General features: G+C 34.1%; 3 protein-coding genes across 3 annotated transcripts; 2 read left to right on the forward strand and 1 right to left on the reverse strand.

Annotated features, from left to right (window-relative positions):
• The first annotated feature begins 1,236 nt into the window (after positions 1-1,236).
• LOC133335496 (cyclin-dependent kinase 5 homolog) lies at positions 1,237-2,332 on the forward strand. Its single transcript, XM_061543771.1, has 4 exons — positions 1,237-1,404; positions 1,500-1,767; positions 1,830-2,114; positions 2,175-2,332. The coding sequence occupies exons 1-4, from the start codon at positions 1,237-1,239 to the stop codon at positions 2,330-2,332; spliced, it is 879 nt and encodes a 292-aa protein (XP_061399755.1).
• A 3,214-nt stretch (positions 2,333-5,546) lies between these two features.
• Positions 5,547-9,013, forward strand: LOC133335492 (flotillin-1). The gene is made up of 7 exons (XM_061543765.1): positions 5,547-5,607; positions 5,952-6,027; positions 6,490-6,844; positions 7,401-7,871; positions 8,233-8,376; positions 8,443-8,607; positions 8,959-9,013. Exons 1-7 carry the CDS (start codon positions 5,556-5,558, stop codon positions 8,974-8,976), a joined length of 1,281 nt encoding a protein of 426 aa, XP_061399749.1. The 5' UTR covers positions 5,547-5,555; the 3' UTR covers positions 8,977-9,013.
• A 3,846-nt stretch (positions 9,014-12,859) lies between these two features.
• On the reverse strand, positions 12,860-18,089 carry LOC133335503 (sulfhydryl oxidase 2). Its single transcript, XM_061543779.1, has 2 exons — positions 16,687-18,089; positions 12,860-13,360 (listed from the first exon to the last, which is right to left on the reverse strand). Exons 1-2 carry the CDS (start codon positions 18,034-18,036, stop codon positions 12,860-12,862), a joined length of 1,851 nt encoding a protein of 616 aa, XP_061399763.1. The 5' UTR covers positions 18,037-18,089.

Here is an 18,089-nt window from a genome sequence, read left to right on the forward strand (position 1 = left end):
CGGTCGGAATTGATATTGCAAAAAACGAAAAACACAGCTCTCTCACACACAGACTAATTGCTAAACGTCATATCTTCAATAACTGTGCGACTAAATGTAGACGTTTGACGTAAAGCTGTATAGCAAATATACGCCAGCTGTAGAAAATGCATAAAATATACGTCCAAATAAGCGAAACAGCTGATTTGATGCACACAGAAATTGACAAATGTTGAGGGCAAACAGTGTTGCCAGTATTGGGTATACTTCCCCACAAAAGAGGATATATTTTATTTGGGAAGTGAAGACAAACATCTGAAGAAGAACCTGTAATTACAAAGAAGTGAAAACTTCGGCAAGTTCCGTTAAAAGAAGTAGAAGTCATGGTTATGCCATATTAAATATCAGCCAGAAGAAAATGAAATTTCACATTATTGACACTCAGATTGGAAAATTGGGTTATGTGGGGACCTCATCAAATCGTGGACCATTATTTATATATAATGGGAACATATTCAATAAAAATTAAATCAACATAGAATTTTACTCTGATCAAGAATATTTCTATTTTTATGGCCATCCCAATTGGAGATAAAATACCTGACTCTGCAGCTGGATCTCTTTTTTCTTCGTGGAAAAAATGAGATATGTCGGAGAAAATTCCGTCCATGTGGATTTTGGGGCAGGTATCACGCGGATAGACAATAGATTGTGTAGAAGACTATATAATTTGCATTTCGGCCACCACCGAACAAAGGTTCACCTGTAAATCTATATATACAGTCCGCGGACCTAATCGTATATAATATATTGTTTTTTATTCAGCCATATTCGTTATTGCTAACATTTCGGCCTGAATAGAATATCACGTAAAATCGTAAGTTGCAGTATAATTTCTGGATTTAATTTCCCATTACTTGCTATGGAGTTTTTGTATTTGCAAACTACATTATTGGCGTAAGCTAGATCCTTTAGTTTGGGATGATCGGACGTCTCCATAATCTCTCCGGTTCTGACATAACATGTATCGTCCACCTCTTACTCTATTTCTATAAGAATTAAAAAAACAGCTAAAAATTCAATTGCTCTAATTGTGTAGCCATATACTGTGTTTAGCGAACTATTATCGATTAATTACACAAACCGAAAAACGATAATACCCTTTTGATTTTTTCAGTCAATCGAACCACATTAACTAATCGATTTGCCGAAAGTCAACATACACACATCCATCCAAAAAAAATTGTTGTTTACAAAATGCAAAAATATGAAAAATTGGAAAAAATTGGCGAAGGTACCTATGGTACCGTCTTTAAGGGCCGCAATCGTGAAACAATGGAGATAGTGGCTCTCAAACGTGTACGATTGGACGAAGACGATGAAGGTGTACCATCCTCAGCGCTGAGGGAAATTTGTTTGTTAAAAGTAAGTACATACACCTACCGTCGTCATACCCTCCCAAAGGACATTCGGATAATGATTTCATTGTTTCGTCTTCTTTTTCCCCTTATTCAATTAAGGAATTGAAACATAAGAACATTGTACGCCTCTACGATGTGCTACATTCCGAAAAGAAGTTAACATTGGTTTTCGAACATTGTGACCAGGATCTGAAGAAGTACTTTGATAGCCTCAATGGGGAAATCGATATGCAAGTGTGTCGCAGTTTTATGCTGCAACTCTTGAGAGGTTTGGCATTTTGCCACAGTCGTAATGTGCTGCATCGAGACTTGAAACCGCAGAATCTGTTGATTAATAAAAATGGAGAATTGAAACTGGCGGATTTTGGTATGAATTTTGAATTGATGATTTTTTGTGGGTTTGCAATATAAGATATTCTTGTTTTGAAGGCCTTGCACGAGCCTTTGGTATACCTGTTAAATGTTATTCGGCCGAAGTTGTCACATTGTGGTACCGACCACCAGATGTTTTATTTGGTGCTAAATTATATACAACCAGCATCGATATGTGGTCGGCAGGATGCATTTTTGCCGAGCTGGCTGATGCCGGAAGACCACTGTTTCCCGGTTCCGATGTTCTCGATCAATTAATGAAAATATTCCGTGTTTTGGGTACACCAACTGAAGAAACATGGCCGGGGGTTACTCATTTGTCGGACTATGTGGCATTACCACGTAAGTATTTTTGTGTTCCATGAATTACTTCGGTTTTATTTATTACTGTTTATATCGCAGATTTCCCTGCAATTACGTCCTGGAGTCAAATTGTACCTCGTTTGAATTCCAAAGGACGTGATTTATTGCAAAAGCTGTTGGTATGTCGACCCAACCAACGCATTAGTGCAGAGCAGGCCATGTTGCATCCGTACTTCACTGAGAGCTCCAATCATTAAATGAACAAAAGAAAGAAACAGCTAAGACTTGCTACACGATGCCATATTAGCATTTGAAGCAAATTCTCCTGGTACCAAAATATTTCCAATATTCAATATTTGTTCTTGTTTTTCTTATTCTATTTATTTTATATTTCAAAATTGTTTACTTTGTTTTCTTCTTTCAAAATTATCTTAGTTTAAGTTATTTTTATTTTTAAGATATATAAATAATAAAACCTTTGATATTAGCGTGATCTATTTACACAAACACGAAATGATGATTACATACAACGTCGTTTATGATAATAAAGAGTAAAGTAGCAAAATAAATAATACAACAAACGATATATAAATAAATTGTATACTATCTATACATTTACAAGAAAGCAAAGTTATGTGTTTTAAATTGTTTAGATGGATGGAAGTACCTTCAATGTAAACTGTGTCAAAATTCAAAAGTATTATATAGTCTGTCTAAAAAGTATTATATACTCTGTCTAAAATATTAACCCTTTCAGTGTCAAAAAAAAAAAAAAAAAAAAAATTCGGGATACAAATCTAAAATTTTGTACTTAAAATCATATGAAGGCACAGAGTTTAGAAAAAAAAGCAATTCTTATTTTAACCCTCGGACAGTTTTGTCTGCCTTTCAGCAAAAACAAAGACATCGATTGTAACGGTACATAGGATAACCGAAAAATTGCAAAGAGAGTAATTTTAAATGTCGAATATATTCGACAAATACACTGAAAGGGTTAATATTGATCAATTGACTACTATATTTTGTTCATGAAAGTATTATCTTTTTTAACATCGATATGGTGGTTATGTCTACCACTTGAACGTGTCAAGTGTTATCATAATTCTATATTAGATTCATATGTGAAAGTTACGCAAATATTAAAAAAAACTAATACAGTGCTATCTAAAAATTACTTTCTATGTGGCATATAGGATTTGCCCTATTGATTGACAAAGGCAACACGAACAGAGCAATTTTTTTGAAGTTTCAATGGCCTTGTGTAATAGCTGTCTAGCTTTTATTATCGGAAAATTTGTGTCTGGTCTTATTATTATGAAATAAAATACGGAGGGATATATTTCTCCATAAATATAATTAAGATTTTTTGAAACCGAAAAAGGATAAGGTTGGAATCCTTCAATTCTAGCTGTTGCTATCTGTAGCGGGTGTTTCCCCAAGGATTGTATTCATCCTGTTCAAATTACATCACAATTGCTTCTGTAATTACATCCATAAATATAATTAAGATAATTAATTTGAAACCGAAAAAGGATAAGGTTGGAATCCTTCAATTCTAGCTGTTGCTATCTGTAGCGGGTGTTTCCCCAAGGATTGTATTCATCCTGTTCCAATTACATCACAATTGCTTCCTTAATTACATCACTGAAAATACTATTCAATTCTCTTTGAAAGACCTTTTGATCTAGAGAGTCTCTTCCATTGCTTATTCGAAAACCCCATATCTCAAAAGAAATTTATTTTCTCCCCACAAAAAAGATTTCACTTCAAATGTAGGCATTTTTTATTCAACAAATTTTAAAGAAAGTATTTTAAGATTTTAAATACCGGGAAATTCCAAGAGAATATGAAAGAAAGGCTAAAAAAAGAAGACACGTGTATCGGCGGGCCAATATTTTCCCTTTTCAAGAATTTTGATCATTTTCGAATTATGGTTTCTTGAAATACTTGCATTTTAGGTATATAGTGTCTTCGGCAATATTATTGATAAAAAATTAATATATTTTAGTATACAATTTTAACCCTCAACCGACTCACTGAAAGGGTTTTTTCCGTCCCCTTTTCCAGAAGTGATTGAAAACTCATTCAAAACGGGGTTACAGCTGCTCAGAATATTCAACAGAAATGTTTGCCATAATATTTTATTATAAGCCTCAGAATGGACTAAAGCTCAAAACTCAGACTAAACGTCAAAAGTCTTAAAAAAAACAAAAATTCATTTTAGGGTTAATATCGTACTTATTACTGGTTTTTACTCATCTTTATTTATGCTATAGATTTATACATATGAAATTTAATGTCTGTGGTTCTAATATTGCTCTTGGGCTCGAGAGGAATATATAGTATATCTATATATGAAGGATTCCTTAAGCTTCCTTTCCCCTCCACTTTTCTTAGCGACAGTTAAGTAGAGTGCAGTGGATTGGGGTTCTTGTTTGGAATCTGTTATATTGTTGTTTGCATTAAATTTCATTTTGTAGTGTTTTTTTTACTGTTATGTATTTTTAATTTACTTAGTTTATTCTTTGTTCGGATTTTTTTATATATAAGTTAATATAAGTTATTGGGCATGTCGTTTTAAAAAGATGGTATAAGGCACAAAAATATTCTCCATCAATGTTTAGCATACGTCACTGAACAAGAGAAATCTGTATATATAATGTAAATACCGAATATATAGCCATATATTTTGAACAAAAATTTCAAAATTTTCTTGTATTTTTTAACTTTCCCAGTACTTTTTTCGACTAAGCGCATTAAAGTAACATGAAACTATATATATATATATATATATATATTCAATTGTTTTGAAGAAATTTACAGTATAAAATTATCTATAATAACAACAATTTTGTTGCTGACTTCAGTTTATTTACTGGTTAACGTTTAAATACAGCACATGTTTTGGGCGGGGGTACGATTTTCCATATTCTATTTTTTTTAGTCTGTCTTTATAACAAATTAAAAATTAAAAAAAAAAATTATAAAAAATTAAAACAAATTGAAATTTATAAACAAATAACAACCCTGATTTTCATTTCCTAACATTTGCAACAGTGCAGCCATACAACTCTGTGTGAATACCAGAAAAAAGCGTTTTTTTCGAAATTTCATATTGACATTACTTGACCATTGAAAGAATCTTTTGTTTTTATTGTCAGAATTTCCTTCGCAAAGGTAAACATTACATTGGCCCGGTCCTGCGCAAAAAGGTAGCTAGTGGGCCACAGCCAAATAACATCAAGCCGGCCATAATATTTAGTATATATTCAGAATTTTTCGACTGCCAGTGTTACTGTCAAAAAAACAAAATTTTATTGTTTTTTTGCCAATTTATTAATTACTCAATTAATATTATTTACTACGCACAAAGCAGTGTTGGTGTTCTAAAACAAAATCTATTTATAATCGTCTGATATTCCGTTGGTGTTTCTATTTCTTTTACAAAATAGCATTTTGGAAAACACACAAAGCATATAAATGGCTTGGGGTTTTGTGACTTGCGGTCCCAATGAGGCCCTTGTGGTTTCAGGTAATATTTAGAACATAAAAAATGTAATTATTTTTGAATATTTCCAGTAACATGATGTGCAACAACAATGGGAGTTGTTTTTCTACCGGCTGTAGTATATAATATATATGGAACACACACTTTTTTCTTCTTCAATGTAGAACAAAAAGTGGTTTAACATGAAGAAAGGAGCTGCTGTGCTGGGTGATATCAGCATTTTGACGTCATATATGTAGAAATTTATCGATTTCTTCTTTAAATTCTAACTAGAGATGATTTTTTTCGATTTCGTAAATGATATTTGTAACGATTATTTACCGTTATGTTTTGAGATTGCTCAAATTCCGTTTTTTATTTATTTACAGGATGTTGTTATATGAAACCATTGTTGGTGCCCGGAGGACGTGCCTTTGTATGGCCAACTATCCAACAAGTTCAAAGGTATGTTTGAGTGTGTGTGTAAATTTTTAGAATTTTACAACTCAATTCATAAGTTGTTTCACCAATAGATTTAACTTCTAAGAGATTTTCAAAAAGATGTGTTATTATATTATTCATAAAAATCTATTATTTTGAGATAGAAACAAAAGAGGAAGGTATACCATATATTATAAACTATTTATTTTGAGTTCTCCTTGGGTATCAAATCTTCCAACTAAAAATGATCAAAATCTGTCCTAGTTTGGTTTATCCCTCATGTTACGAACAATCCATTTTTGGTATTTTAAGCATTACGGTATGTTCAAGGTTCTAGACCAATTCTCCAACCTGAGAGTCTATAGTTTGTTATTTAATTTTCTCCTGGCAGGTTGTACCATTACTTATTTTGAATGGAGATTATAAAAATTTCATCCCGACCGAACTTAACCACACCACAAATATTTCAAATATCCTCTTTCACAGAATATCTCTAAACACCATGACTTTACAAGTTGAAAGTCCCTGTGTCTATACCAGTCAAGGTGTACCAATATCTGTTACGGGAATTGCCCAAGTAAAAATTCAAGGACAAAACGAAGATATGTTGCTGACGGCTTGTGAACAATTTTTGGGTAAACCAGAATCGGAAATACGTCACATTGCTTTGGTTACCCTCGAGGGACATCAACGTGCCATTATGGGTTCCATGACTGTTGAAGAGATTTACAAGGATCGCAAGAAGTTCAGCAAACAAGTCTTTGAAGTGGCTTCATCGGATTTGGCCAATATGGGAATTTCAGTGGTTTCCTATACCATCAAAGATATACGCGATGAAGAGGTAAGTAGGAAGAGGTACAAATTAAAAGGAGGGGGAGTAGAAATTTACAATTTTTTATTTTGGAATGAACTTTTTGTTTTCTTTCTTTTTTTATTTTATTTTTTAAAAAATACACACACTTTTATATATGATAACAACAGGGAGCATCTAAGGTAGGACTCTAGAGATTACAATGTAATTTATGTTGCACAAAATGTTTGTTGCTTTAGTTGTTGTAACTTTGTGTTAATAAAATAGTCCATGTTAAGAAGGCAACAGTTTGTAAAAAACAAAATCGGAAAATATTTCAGATGTGTATAAAAAAATTATTCTATATGGCCGTATTGGTTCCATTTTTCGAACCTATGAATATTCTGTGTATTATTTTAAATTCAAAAGTTAAATCCTCAATAACATAACCTATAATAATGGTCCATAGGGTAAAAACATTCCAGTTTTGTTCAATTTAACCCATTTTAAAACTTTATATCCAAACAAACTGTTGTTTTTGCTGTACATTATTGTATCGTTCGCATTCTAAATCTCTTATCTTCTGTGTGATGCATATTCAATTTAGGGCTATTTGAAATCTTTGGGTATGGCTCGTACCGCCGAAGTTAAACGCGATGCACGTATTGGTGAAGCTGAGGCACGCTGCGATGCACAAATCAAGGAGGCCATTGCCGAGGAACAACGTATGGCTTCACGTTTTCTCAACGACACCGAAATCGCTAAGGCACAACGTGATTTTGAAATTAAAAAAGCCGCATACGACGTTGAAGTACAAACGAAAAAAGCTGAAGCTGAAATGGCCTATGAATTGCAAGCGGCTAAGACCAAACAACGCATCAAGGAAGAACAAATGCAAGTTAAGGTAATTGAACGCACCCAAGAGATTGCTGTACAACAGCAGGAGATACAAAGACGTGAACGGGAATTGGAGGCAACAATACGTCGTCCAGCTGAGGCTGAGAAATATCGTTTGGAAAAAATTGCCGAGGCCAATAAGATGCGTATCGTTATGGAAGCTGAGGCCGAAGCTGAATCGGTGAGTATTAAAAATTTGGTTGTCAAGGGCGTCGTAAATATATCCAGAAGGAAGGTTTTTATAAAAGAGCTAAATGTCTTCTCAATCAAGAGCAGAAAGTTCTCTCATAGAAGCTCTCCGTCATTGAAGAGCAGATCTTCATAGAAGAGGCAGATAGTCTTCTTCATAGCAGAGAGCTGAAGGTCTTCTTCAAAGATGAGCTAAAAGTCTTCTTCATAGAAGAGCAGATGATCTTTCTCACAGAATACCTTCAGGTTTTCCAATACTTTTAGAATTCAAAACTTTCGGAAAAGAAATGTGGACCGCCTAGAGATTCTTGATCTACAAATTATATAATTTTTTCTATTTATTTTACTTGCAGATCAAAATTCGCGGTGAAGCCGAGGCATTTGCCATTGCCGTCAAGGCCAAGGCTGAGGCCGAACAAATGAGCCAAAAGGCTGAGGCATGGCGTGAATATCGTGAAGCAGCCATGGTTGAAATGTTATTAGACACATTACCCAAGGTAAGATTACTAATTTATAAACCTATATATTTCCACATACTAAAAATCTTGTTTTTCAATTTAAAGGTGGCCGCTGAAGTTGCTGCTCCACTGTCACAGGCCAAGAAAATCACCATGGTATCATCCGGACAGGGTGAAATTGGTGCTGCCAAGCTAACTGGCGAAGTTTTACAAATTGTCAATAAAGTACCAGAATTGGTTAAGAATATAACCGGTGTCGATATTGCTCGGGTACGTCCCAATCCTGCATTTATATAAGTACACACAAACACACACTCACTTAGCCTCCGCGTGAGTGTCATTTATTGTGAACTCAGATATTCTTATGTGCCAGAAACTGAACAAAAAAAGTATTTATTGCAAAAGGCAATTTAGTTAACAAACATAAGACTTAAAAGAAACAGAAAAAAAAACAACAACAGCAACTACTTACAATCAATTACAATTTTTTCACTTAACAAATTTATACCTATAATATACCATGTATCTTTCTCTTTCTTCTTGTAATGGAATCTCCTCCTCATAATAGAATTCTTTTTAAATTGAGTTTTCTTCTTTTTGTTTTCTTATTTTTATTTTCAGTCTGTGCATGCTGCTTAAAAAGAAAAGTAAAACTTTGATTAGAAACAGTCAGTCAAATAATCGCATTGGAAAAGAAATAAAAAAATAATGAAGCATGACGAAAGAACCCAAATTAAATAATGATGTATGCATTTACAAAACAACAAAAACTTTATACACTTTTGTAATCACCATTTTTTAAACATGAATTTATTATCAATGATAATGAGGATCCTGAATCTCATTTTTGTTTTTTTGTTAAATATTTTTCTCAGCCTTTCAAATCTCCCTTTTTCACAGTTTATTACTGTGATGTTTTGATTTTTGCAAGTCAATTGTCGTGAAGTATCATGTTTTTATTATATTTATTATTGCACAAACAAATTTTTTGTTAATTTTGTATAATTGTTTCGTTTTGTTTATAAAAATTTTGCTAATAAAATTTTATGTAATAAAACTTCATATTTTTAAGAAAAATTTACAAAAAAAATCACATAAATATTGAACATAAAATAACAAAGAGATAAGAAGATTATACACTTGTATTTTGTACTTTTTCGTGTACTAACTCAGAACAACAACCACAAAAATAAGAGATATGAATAAAAAATGATTGTATGTAATTGTAACTTTCATGTCAGCAAAACAAGAAAACAAAAACAAAATATATACTCTCTTTTTTGTATAAAGAAAATTTGATATGGTTTCTATTATGTATTGGATTGCAGAGGTATGTATTATCACTAGGAAAATTCGAAGAAGTTCGATGGAGCCGCATATGGCATTGTCGTAGTTTTGGTTTTAATAAATGTGCTCAAAGATTTAGAAATAATAAAAAACATTGGTAATCTTTTTCAGGATATTCTTGGGATATATTATCTCCCGAGGTCTTCTATGAAGAAATTTCATGTGAAGAAGGCCTCCTTATTTCCGTGGGAAGTCCTGAATATTTGCCTATTATCCTTCTATAAAATGTCTTGTGTGAGATGAACTTTTGGTATATTTTCCTTATATAATATCCCCTGTAGGCCTATTCTGTAACTTTTAACAACATTCGATATTGTTTATTTTTTTATTTTAAAAACAACAAAACAAACAAATGAAATTGTTGTAAAATAAACAGTGTCGAATGTTGTTAAAAAGCTACAGAATAGGCCAACTGGTCCTCAATGAAAGGACTTTGAGGAGATTTATATGTCTTCTATGTGAAGACTTCTCGGTATTCTATGGGACGACCTGTTGGTATTGGGCCGTCTTTGAGAAGGGCCTTTCATCTTGTATTCTTCCTCGAAACATTTTAGATGTCCTAATGATATTCTATGTGAAGACTTCATTCCAGAGGTTTTCTATGGGAAGACTTTTTATCTAGAGGTCTTCTATGGTTAGAATTCTTGGTCTCTCAGAATTCTCGGCCTTCTATGAAAATACCTATTTATCTTCTATAAGAAGACTTTTTGGTCTTCAAAAAGAGGATCTTTTAGTAATCTATTAGAAAACCTGCTTTTATTGAAAGAATTCTTTGTTTTCTTGCAAAAACATGCTGGTCTTTTACGAGAAGGCCCCCTGGTCAGACCGATAAGAAAACGTTCTACTATAGGATAGACCTTATTGTCGTCTATAAGGAGAACTCATCGTCTTCGGTAAAATTATCTCATGGTCTTCTATGAGGAGACCAACTGGTCATCTTTGAGAAAACCTCTCCCGAATTCTTGAACCCTTATAAAATAACTTTTGGTCTTCTATGGAAAGACCTCTGGATCTACTATAAGAGGACATCTTGAACTTATACTAAATGACCTCATGACCTTTCTTGTCATCTATGATAATACCCAAAAATAAAATCCCATTGAAAATCTTTAAGAGAACCCATATAGTATTCTATAAGAAGATCCCATTGGTCTTCTAGAAAACCACCCCATTGGTCTTCTAGAAAACCACCCCATTGGCCTTCTAGAAAAGACCCCACAATGGTCGTCCTTGGCTTTCTATAAAAAAGCATAAGAAGAAATTCACTCTGTATAGACCTACCTTTCTTCTATGTGAAGACCTCCTTATCTTTACGAAGACCTTTTGACTCCATAAAAGGATCTCCTGGTCTTTCAGAAGAAACATTCCTAATTTTCGATGAGAAAATCTCAACCCCTTTGGTGAAAAGGCATTTTGAACTTCTATGAAAAGAACTCGTCGTCTTCTTTAAGAACAATTATAGATCTACTAGAGTCTATATTTTTTTCTATGAGAATTTCTCATTATCTTCTATGGGAAGATCTCCTAGCACGATATTCTGGTGGTCGATGGGAAGAAATTCTATTCTTCAAAGGGGAGACAATCCCGGATTTCTATGAGGTCTTCATTTTTGAGGTCTTCTATGGGAATATTTCTTAGTCTCATAGATAACAAATTGATCAGAATTCTCTGAAAATGTATTTTGTCTTCTATGAATAGGAAAAACTTTGCGGATTCTATGGAAAAACCTTTTGGTTTATGAGTAGACCTCTTTTGGTCATCTATCAGAAGACCTGTTGCTATTGGAAAAATTCTTGGTCTTCTTTGAAAAAAACATTCTAGTCTTCTATAAAATCTATGAGAAGGCCACCTAGTATTTGAGGAGATCGTTGAAGTCATAATTTTCGGTGAGAAAATCTTAATGTAGACCTCTTTTGGTCATCTATCAGAAGACCTGTTGCTATTGGAAAAATGCTTGGTCTTCTTTGAAAAAAACATCCTAGTCTTCTATGAAATTCTATGAGAAGGCCACCTAGTATTTGAGGAGATCGTTGGAGTCATAATTTTCGATGAGAAAAGCTTAAGGTCTTTAGGGAAGATCTTCTGTTCTTCAATCAGTAGACCATCTGGGTCTTTATGAAAAGACTGTCCGATCTTCCATCAGAGAACATCTTCTATAAGGCCTCTTTGTCTTTTATAAGAACGGACTTCTATGAAAATATCTTCTTTTCATCGATGAGAACAGCAAAAAAAAAAAAGATCTTCTAAAAGAAAAAACTCCCAAAATCCCGAATGTGTTAGGGGAAATTTGTCAACAAATATTTTTTCAAAGACTCAAAATAATAATTGCCTAAAAAAAGGCAATTATTGCCTTTTTTATTAAAAAAATATTTTTTTTTTTAGATATAGCTCAATTTATCTCATATTGTAGAACATTCTTTCTAACAATGTAAATAATACCCAACAACTAACAAAAGTTTCAATAACCAGACAATCTGTAAAACACATGAAAATACTTGTTCTTCAAACTACAACAACAGCTACTGCAACAATTGTTACAGAAAACCGAGTGAGTGTGTGTGTGATCAAGCTAACAAGTGCATATTTATCTCCAAGGGAGGGCGTGTTGCCTCGTTTGTGGAAAAGCAGTAAAGAATACAAAATAGAAATAAAAAACAAGTTAAACTAGTCTTGGCAATTTTGTAAAATGTTTTTGATTTATTAGGTGTTCATTTATATTTATTTATATATGCAGTTCGTGTTCTCTATTCATTAGAAACTTACTCTATGTAGATCGTAGATCGTTTCATTTAAATAATGTGTATAAAAAACATTTAACATGATTGAGGAAGATTTAAGGATATGGATAATAATGATGATAAAAAAATATATATATAACGCGAAACACACATACATAATTGTTAACTTTATACTATACCTATACATACATATAATTAATAATTTGTTTAAAAAGTCATATATACAGAAATGCTTACAGGAGAAAAAACGAGCAGAGAAGTTAAACAAAATTGGAATTATGCTGAGAGTTTGAATAAAACTTCGTTTGTCTTAAACTAAATCGAATAGCAGTAATCGTTAGTTAGACGACGATTACCGCATTGTCATTTTTTTTCTAATTATCATTGATTGGAATTGGATTGTTGCTGAATGGGGGAAGACGGTGTGTTTCATCATGTTACACTTTACCCAACAAATCATGGCCATAGGGTTTTTTCCTATAACCTGACTTTTTAACAGCAAATAATTTAAATGCCACCACCAACATTACAATACAAAATCCATATAACAGCATTCCCATGCCCATATCCATGTCGGAAAAAACATTGCCGATCATACGTTTCTGACGTAATTTGTCGAGTGTGGGTGTTAGTAGTTCATGATCCTCAACACCGTAACGGCTAACAAATTCGGGATTGTGTATATTTTTTAGAAATTTCAAAACGTGTTCGTTATCCCAATCATGGGCAGTGGCCGAGGAAGAAGAAGCAGCGGATGCTTTTGATTTATGACACTGCGGACAACTGGATGCTGTGGGGAATTGTATTTTGGGGAATTTCGGATCCTCCGTATCATCACCGGCCAAATGTTGATTTACCTCGTTGTGTGCAGCCCATAGCCATAGAACAGCATCATCTTTGGTTGGATTATTGAAGATGTGTCGTCGTTTTGCCATTTCCTAAAAAATATTAAAGATTTCAAGGTTAAATTAAGTTTTCAAGGTTAAATTAATTAGTAGCTCCTAGTAATTCAATTAATAAATCCTCATCTATTCTAAAACCTTTTGTTCCTCTATGAGAGGTCCTGCAGCTTCTCCATTAAAAGACTTTTTCTTCTTTATGAGAGGACATTTTGATCCTACTCTATGATGAGAAGACCTTTCTTATGGAATTCTTCCTCGAATGGTATTCGAGGAGATCTTTTGAGTCCTAATTTTTGATGAGAAAAGCTCAAGTATTTAGGGAAGATCTTCTGTTCTTCAATCAGTGGATCATCTGGGCCTTTATGAAAATACTGTACGCTCTTCCATTTGAGAACAGCTTCTATAAGAAGGCCTCCTTGTTTTTTATAAGAAGACCTCCTGGTCATTTATCTCCTGCTATTCTATATCCTGATTTACTGGACTTCTATGAGAAGAAATACTGATATTTTTTGAAAAGACATGTTGGGATTGTGTGGTATATTTTAAGAAGACTTATGGTCCTCAATAAAATGTCCTTGTCTTCTATCATTCTGGTCTGATGAGAACTGCTGAACTTCTTTGATAGAAACTGCTGGTCTTTTAGGAGCAGACTTTCTGAATTGCGATGTGAATACGTCTATTACGCGGCGACGGAAGACTTTCTGTTTTATGATTTCTTGGGCATCGAAGACCTTCTGCTATTCTATGGAACCATCTGTTGTTCTATCAGAAGAGCTTCTGCTTAGAAAATCTTCTGCACTTCTGTGAGAATAAGTTATGTCCTTCCGCGAGAAGACTAGTATCAGTAAACAAACTCGCCTTTTGGGAGAGGACTTTGCGTTCTTCTACGAAAAGAATATGAAAAAGACCTTCTGCTCTTCTATAAGAAGACCTTCTGCTCCTCTATAAAGAAAACCTTCTGCTCTTCTATAAAGAAGACCTTTTGCTCTTCTATAAGAAGACCTTCTGCTATTCTATAAAGAAAACCTTCTGCTCTTCTATAAAGAAGACCTTCTGCTCTTCTATAAAGAAAACCTTCTGCTCTTCTATAAAGAAGACCTTCTGCTCTTCTATAAAGAAGACCTTCTGCTCTTCTATAAAGAAGACCTTCTGCTCTTCTATAAGAAGACCTTCTGCTATTCTATAAAGAAAACCTTCTGCTCTTCTATAAAGAAGACCTTCTGCTCTTCTATAAAGAAAACCTTCTGCTCTTCTATAAAGAAGACCTTCTGCTCTTCTAAAAAGAAGGCCTTCTGCTCTTCTCCGAAGAAGGCCTTCTGCTCTTCTAAAAAGTAGACCTTCTGCTCTTCTCCGAAGAAGGCCTTCTGCTCTTCTGTGATGAAGATTTTCGGCTCTGTTCTATAAATACGACTTTCTGTACTTTCTTGAGAAGACGTTCTGTTCCTCTATGAAAATTCTTCCTGTTATTTAAATATTTTGAGTTGAGAAGGGTAACCAAGAATCGACCTGACCGAATTACTAATTTCTGTTCTATTTTACTAATTTGTTGTCATTGTTTTATATAAATAATTGTTGTTGCCAGTCATTGTTTCTAAAATAAACGTGCCACTTGTTTTTTGTGTTTGCACATTACGTTATTCTGGTTTATGTTTCAATACAAACATACTACAATATACACAAATATTTATCCAACCGAATAATTGTCATTCGTCAGAATGTTTCAACACACCACGCCGCTAAAAAGAAAATGAGTACAAGACAGACTTTATTATAACATATAATTGTCTTTAAACTTCCTGGTATAAACACGTCGTCGTCGGAATCAAAAGCTCCTATCTTTTAGCTATAAATGAAAAAAAAAAAATCTTTTCAAACAATTTTATTGAATTTAAATTAAGATACATTTCTCTATAATATGGTTAAGCAACCGGTCGGTCATTCACAATCATTAGCTCGTTCGATAATTGAATTAGGAAAAATAACAATAACAACAAACGAAAGAAAGATAGAATCAACAACAAAGCTAGCATTTTTTCCATACATACAAAGCCAAAGCAAGTGAAAGCTGTGACGACAGTTTTAGAAATGTTTTCAAATCTGTTTTCAGATGTGTGAGCGCAACCGGCACCAGTTTCGGTCTCTGGTGGTGGTCAAGCTTAACGGAGAGAGTAATGTAAAATGTGTACACAGAGGGGTAAGGTCAACACCAAGCGGAGATAGAATTAGGCTGTCTAGCCATAAACAGCAAATATTGCAAAAAAATCACACTTTGGAAAATAGAAAAATTGAATAAATTATCACTTTCGTTTAAGTGAATGTTTTTTTGCTCACTGTAATTATAATGCCACGGCAATTATCATGAGCTCTGCTGTATATATGCAAAAAATAATAATAAAAATGTAAAACGATGATAATAAAGAAGGAGAAGATGTCAAAAGTAACAATACATTTTATTATCTTCAAGTGGAGCACTCGCTTTTGTTTGGTTGATAATATTTCAATAGATGTTTTAATCTTGACGACGACGACGACGACGAAGAAGGGACAGATAAGATGTCACAACATCTTCAAATTTTTTCTGACACATTTTTCTAGAAAAGAAGAACATATGAAAGTGTAGAGTTTAAAAATATTCTCTAAATATTTAACGATTTTTTGGATAGATGTGCTCTTTTATTACAAAAGAAGTGTCTGGTCCTTCGGGAAGTAAATCATCTCATCTCGATATTATCATGGAGTTTTCTAGGAAAACAAAATCTTCTGTTCCCAGTTGAATCCTCGAGGATACTATGATTGATCTTTTGTTAAAAAACTCTATACACGACTTCTATATACTTTTCTATGAGATATTTATGTTTTTCAAGGAAAGTTCTCCTTAAGATAATGAAAATCCGCACATCATTTAGGATATGACAAAAAGTACATTTCTCGACCTCCGGATAACTTTCTACGTGATCGGACCCTAAACTAGACTTGTTCCTAACTTTTCTCCATTAGGTCTTCTTCAATAAATAAGTACTCGTCTTTCCTTCGGAAATGCAATTTCATGATTTGATGTTCTATAAAAAAACATTCCTAAAATGAATACCTATCTAAAATTAAATTGTCTATAAAATACCACTGAAAGTTCTCCCACTAAACCATTCTCATATAATTCATCGATTTCCAACTTCTATATATAGGAATGTTCGATGGTTTATTATATATTCTCTCTAGGCTCCGATAAAATGCAACATAAGCTACCATACTGCTCTATTATCGAGCAGAAATTGCAACTAAGCCTCATTTCCAAATCCTGCCTAACTTATAAAATATACAAAAAATAATTAAATAAAAAATTCAAACATACATCTCAAACTCACCTGAAAATGTTCCGAACATTCGGTACAGCCAAAGAAATGCTTAACATAACCATGGATGGCCTGTAAAACTTCCAATGGATCATCACTTTTATCTTCGGTCGCCGCCTGAACACTCATATAATGGAATAATTGCCACAGCGAACAGGTATAACCTCGCAGTCCCGTTCGGGAACCTTGACAGCCGACATAACGATGTGATGAAAATATTTTACCCAATTGTTTTTCCAGTCGTTGTAATTCCTGTTCAAAATCACCACCCGATAACTCGGAACTATGTTTACGTGCGTACGATGTTAATTCTTTTATCAAAGCTCTACCCGAGTTACTGAGAGGATTATATTTTTCCAAGACGCCCAAAAAACGCAACAGGGCAGTCATTTTTTCACCATTTATATTCGACGATTTGGGTATTTCATTGTAGAGAATACCCCGTACGGCCATTTCCAAATCAGCCTGATATACCATATGTTTGTTACGTTTAACTTCTTCGATAATTTTGGCAACTTCATGTTCGGCCGATGATAATGCATGCGGCGACGAAGAGGAGGAGGAAGTGGAATCGCTTTCATGTTTACTGGGTGGTTTTTCCGTTATGTGTTGTGATTTGAGGAAACTTTCAATTGTCTCCTTGTACGATAGGGAAGTTTCATGCAAGGAGCTGTATGGTACAATGGTTCCATCCCGATTGACGGTGGCAATACGATAACGAGTGCCATCCAGTTGATATTTGGCAGCTAATTCAGAGTTGGAGGTGCGTTTGACCACAATATTTGGATATCTGACGAAATGTAGTATGGTTTCAATACCAATTGTCGAGTTCTCTCGTTCGTAGACCACCACCACATATTTCTTTAAACTATCCAAACCTTCAAACAGAGCCGGCGTGGAAGATGTATGTGAAGCCTCTAGAGGTTTGAAGTCAGGCCAGGAACTCATGTTGCTCGTTTTGTTTTCGGCTGCCACAAATTCAGCTAAAATGCTACGTATCTGCTCCTTGTCTTGGGTCATTATCCGACTGCCATAATTACTATCCGATGGTGTATAGCCGGGACCGAAATATCTCAATGTTGGATAGGCCATTACTTCATATTCACGACAAATGCCGTTATTCTCATCCGCAGCACAATCAATGGCCGCTACTGGTATAATATCACGCCAATCATAGAGTTCGGCTGCCAATTTCTTGTATGTGGGGGCAAATTTACGGCAATGGCCACAATAACTGTTATAGAATTCGACCAAAATGGAATGGTTGCGATTAAGGACTTCATCCTTAAAATTGACATTGGTCAGAATGCGAACTTTGTCGGTGTGATTGTAGAGGCCCAACTCTTGAGATTCTTGTTTCATTAGGGCCTCATAACTGGAACGTGGAACTCCGGCATCGATTAGATTAAATGAAA

This window comes from Musca vetustissima, unplaced genomic scaffold, assembly GCF_032173495.1.
Source record: "Musca vetustissima isolate MV318-11 ecotype Yass unplaced genomic scaffold, APGP_CSIRO_Mvet_v1 utg9639, whole genome shotgun sequence".
Classification (NCBI taxonomy): domain Eukaryota; kingdom Metazoa; phylum Arthropoda; class Insecta; order Diptera; family Muscidae; genus Musca; species Musca vetustissima.